Below are 4343 nucleotides of genomic sequence, written 5' to 3'. Positions count from 1 at the left end.
TATATATATATATATATATATATATATATATATATATTAATTTAGATAAATATTTTTTAAATATAACATAATAAATAAAACATATTGTTTAAAAATTATAAATAACATACAATAAAAACAATTTTTAAAGATTAAAATTAACATAGAAATTAAACTACACATAACACCCTGCATCTTGTTATAACGAACTTTGGTTTCTTGTCTACATTTAGGTAATAATATTTTTCTGTTTATTAGTAAATTTGTTTAACCTGTTTATGATAAAGTAATATCATCGGTAATTATCAGTAATATTGCCTTATTTTGAACAAATGTAATATATATATATATATATATATATATATATATATATATATATATATATATATATATATATATATATATATATATATATATAGTTATCTAGGTTAATAAAAACCAAAGTTCGTTATACTCTTAAGTCATTAAGCATTTCTTAAACTTTAATTAGACAAAATTTTTGAATTACATAAAAAGAAAAAGAAAGATTTGATATATGAGTTGCAAAATTGTAGTTGATTTATATCATGACAATTTAAATAAGGACCTGTATTTTATTTTATTTTATTTTTTATTTTTTTACCGACAAATCTCATCTACTTTTAAACTAACATCTAATTATATTTATATCAATGATGGAACAACATAAGGTGTGAGTAACTAGTCATAACATCATTTTGGTGCTACCTCATATGCCACATCACCAATTGGGTTATAACACCAAGTGCAAAAATGGTCATCATGTTGCATCTTGTTATAACACCGACTTTTTTCCATTTTATAATTTTTTTTTTATTTTTTGAATTTTTTTTTAATTTAGACAAATATTTTTTCAAATATAACATAATAAAGAAAACATATTGTTTAAAAATTATAAAAAACATACAATAAAAACAATTTTTAAAGATTAAAATTAACATAGAAATTAAACTACATATAACATCCAAATTCCAAAAAAATAAATAAAATACAACGTTATTCATTATCATTATTGTTACCATAGAAGATATAATATGTCAAGTCTTCTCGAAGTTGTCTGTGCTTATTTACGTCTTGAATGTCAACAACTCGATGCAAATACTCCGTTGTTCCTGGTTTTAACTGAACGTGTCTAGGCTCCGTTGGTATATAGTGTGCTATATTTCTCCCTTTATCTTCTACTACCATGTTATGCATTATGATACATGCATACATGATATGTCGTAGAGTTTCTAAATCTAATGGTCGTGATGCATGTTCAACTATATGTCACTTCGCCTTCAGCACTCTAAAAGCATGTTCCACATCCTTACGTGCTCCTTGTTGTATTCTCTTAAACAATTTGTCTTGTTCTTCAACCGGGTGGCGGAATGCCTTCACGAATATAGAATACTGAGGATATATTCCATCTGTAAGGTAATATCCATATTTGTATTCATTTCCATTCACTATGAAAAGAGCATCCGGAGCCTTTCCATTCAAAAAATTGTCGAATATTGGCGACTGATCAATAACATTGACGTCGTTGTTGGAACCCGCAACCCCAAAAAATACATGCCAAATCCATAAATATTGAGAAGCAACAGCATCTAAAACCAACGAAGGTGATCCGTGATGACCACTTGCGTATTGCCCTTTCCATGCTACCGGACAATTTTTCTATTTCCAGTGTGTGCAATCAATGCTAATGATCATTCCGGGAAACCCATGACGTTCTTCATGCGCCACATACAATTCTTGCAAATCATGCAACGAAGGTTTTCGCAAATACTCGTCTCCAAATGTTTCAACAACACCCATTGACAATGTATACAAACTCTCCCTTACGGTTCTTTTAGACATTCTCATATAGTCGTTCATGGTTTCGGGTAACTCCCCTATAACCATCAAATGAATGGCCGCAACACATTTCTACAACGTTGTAAACCCTCGTCTATCTCTAGCATCATATCTTAATTGAAAAAATTCGTATTTAAACATAAATTAACCACAGTTTAAAAATATATTGCATATGTTGTAAAATTAAAGAAACATGTACTAGATTTTTATTTATTTTGTATAAAAGTATAGTAAATAAGCGATACCGGCTTTCCAAGGCATTGACGATCCGTAGGAACACATTCCTACTCAAACGAAATCTTCTTTTGAAGTCCTTCGACCGTACACACAATTATCCGCAAAGTAATCACGATATAGATGTTCGTGTCCTTCCACGCGATTTATATTTAACATCGCACGTCTTGTTACTAGCGGGACTGGGTCTTGTTGTAACAGGTCGGTAGTGTAATAATGATACGTCATCCTGAAGAAAATATTGTCATCTGAATCATCAGACGAGTCGAAAGGGTCCATATTTTTTTTTCAAGATAATTGAAAGTATGTAGAGAAGAGAAGAGAAATTTTGTGAATTTTTTTATAAAATGGTAGGTTTGAAAACATTTAAATTTTGTGTGTTTCATCAGACGAGTCGAAAGGATAAATGATTTTTTTAATAGTTAATTTTTTTTATACCGTTGCCATTTAAACGTTTGAAAACATTTAAATTTTGTGTGTTTCATCCAGTCGCAACTCCAACCAGCTTCAATCTCAACGAACAAAAACGGGTAGGTGGGCGGTGTTCCCCATCAGGATGTCATTAAGACGTGCCACCTCACCCAATTGCTTCTTGTTTTGGCCCATACCGCATCGTATAAAGAAGACAACACTCATAATTTGCAATTTATCATGTTTCAAAATTAAAATTCTTTAAATGACAATGAAAATGCTAAATAAAATATAGAAAAATGTTGTTTTCTTTTGTCTAAAACGCCTCGTTGGTCTCACTCGAGTCATTATCAACTTCGATACTCTCTCTAGACGGGTCGTCACCATCGCTGAAAGGTAGGGTTTTACATCTTGCTGTCGCCCTTTATGTTACAAGGGTTTTAATCACTACTTAGAAAGAGGGGTTTTGAACTCTAGGGTTCTGCGAGTTCTCAATTGAATAAGTTTGTAATTTTCTTCTATAGTTTATCGTTTGTAATTCCTTTTGTGTTCTTCTCAGATAATGCTGAATTTTGTGTATATGTCGCGTATCTGATTTACAATGCTTATTGGTGCATCGATTTTTATCAGGATTCAGAAGCAATTAAGATATGCGCATTCTGATTAGGTTTTGTGGTTTAACATTGTTCACATCTTCGATTTTTCTGTTACGAAACTTTCTGATTGCAAAATCGATATGGATATGCCAAGAATTCAACATGACTCCTTAACTTTTAGAGTTTTATCATAGAGTTGATAGCGATTTCAAAATCAAAACTCGATGTATATCTGCAATTTGAAGAAGCCAATCAAGTGATACTTAACTTGTCCTAATCGATTGTTATCATTGAGTGAATTGTTAGATCCACTTAATTTTATCTATAATCGATCGCTCCAGTTTGATTGTTTCATTGCAGTTTCAACTTCTCGATTCTCTAACGATTTAATTTTCAATGAATCACAGATCTCAACATGGGAAGCAAGACATCAAGCTGGTCCGATCAATGGGGAACTGGAGTCTTCGACAATGAAGAAAAAGAAAATGAAAAAAAGGAAAATACTAAGAGCAACAACAACAATAACAAGAAGATGGAACAGGTGAAGGCAGTTGCAGCTACAGGACTTGTGAAAGCTAAATCTGCCGCCATTGTTGGAGCTCACAAAGTGAAGAAAGGTACATCCACTGGTTTCAAATGGATCAAGAACAAATGCTCCTCATCTTCTAAGTGAACAATGAACATATTGTCTTTCCTTTTGCTTTAATATCACATCACTTCTTTTTTCTGATTACAATCATTCTCTCTGAGTGTGCATTTCAGAACAACCCGCATGAATGATCAATTAGCCATTTTCAACAATCATATTTCATGTCTATATTCATATACATATACACATGCTAAGTAGAGTTTGCATGTTTATGCCAACAAATCAAGATTACAACACATCTTGTAAATATGTAGAATCTTGAATAATGTTCTTTCATTGATGCCACACATCTCTTTCTCTTCCCCCTTCGTTCTTCTTCCTTCGTTATCTTGTTGGGGGGGGGGGGGGGGGGGGGGGGTTATAGGAAGATATATCAGATATATCATATATGTTATGCTTAAGTTTAGGAGTTGATGGTTTATATATATAGATGGATTGACAATATAACAGGTGGACCTTAACCTAATGGATTTGGACATTAGGCACCTGTTGTGAAAGTGACTAAAATCATTAAATCACTATATTTATATGTTATATACATTTTATAATTATGTTAAATTAATTAATTCTACTTATATGGATTCATAAGATTTTGTGCTTTAGTTTTTGTTTATTAG

The 4343-nt window shown here is 31.5% G+C and overlaps 1 protein-coding gene and 1 long non-coding RNA gene across 2 annotated transcripts; one reads left to right on the top strand and one right to left on the bottom strand.

The window, feature by feature from the left end:
- Positions 1 to 1266: 1266 nt before the first annotated feature.
- On the bottom strand, positions 1267 to 1797 carry LOC145007341 (uncharacterized). The gene is made up of 2 exons (XM_078966296.1): positions 1710 to 1797; positions 1267 to 1640 (listed from the first exon to the last, which is right to left on the bottom strand). Exons 1-2 carry the CDS (start codon positions 1795 to 1797, stop codon positions 1267 to 1269), a joined length of 462 nt encoding a protein of 153 aa, XP_078822422.1.
- Positions 1798 to 2740: 943 nt separating this feature from the next.
- Positions 2741 to 3881, top strand: LOC145004151 (uncharacterized). The gene is made up of 2 exons (XR_013662288.1): positions 2741 to 2877; positions 3485 to 3881. It is a non-coding gene; the product is annotated as an uncharacterized LOC145004151 (long non-coding RNA).
- Positions 3882 to 4343: the final 462 nt, after the last annotated feature.

Source organism: Lactuca saligna, chromosome 7, assembly GCF_052625555.1.
Source record: "Lactuca saligna cultivar CGN05327 chromosome 7, ASM5262555v1, whole genome shotgun sequence".
NCBI classification, from domain to species: Eukaryota; Viridiplantae; Streptophyta; class Magnoliopsida; order Asterales; family Asteraceae; genus Lactuca; species Lactuca saligna.
Note: the sequence above shows the minus strand (reverse complement) of the source record. Positions and strands in the feature narration are given on the sequence as shown.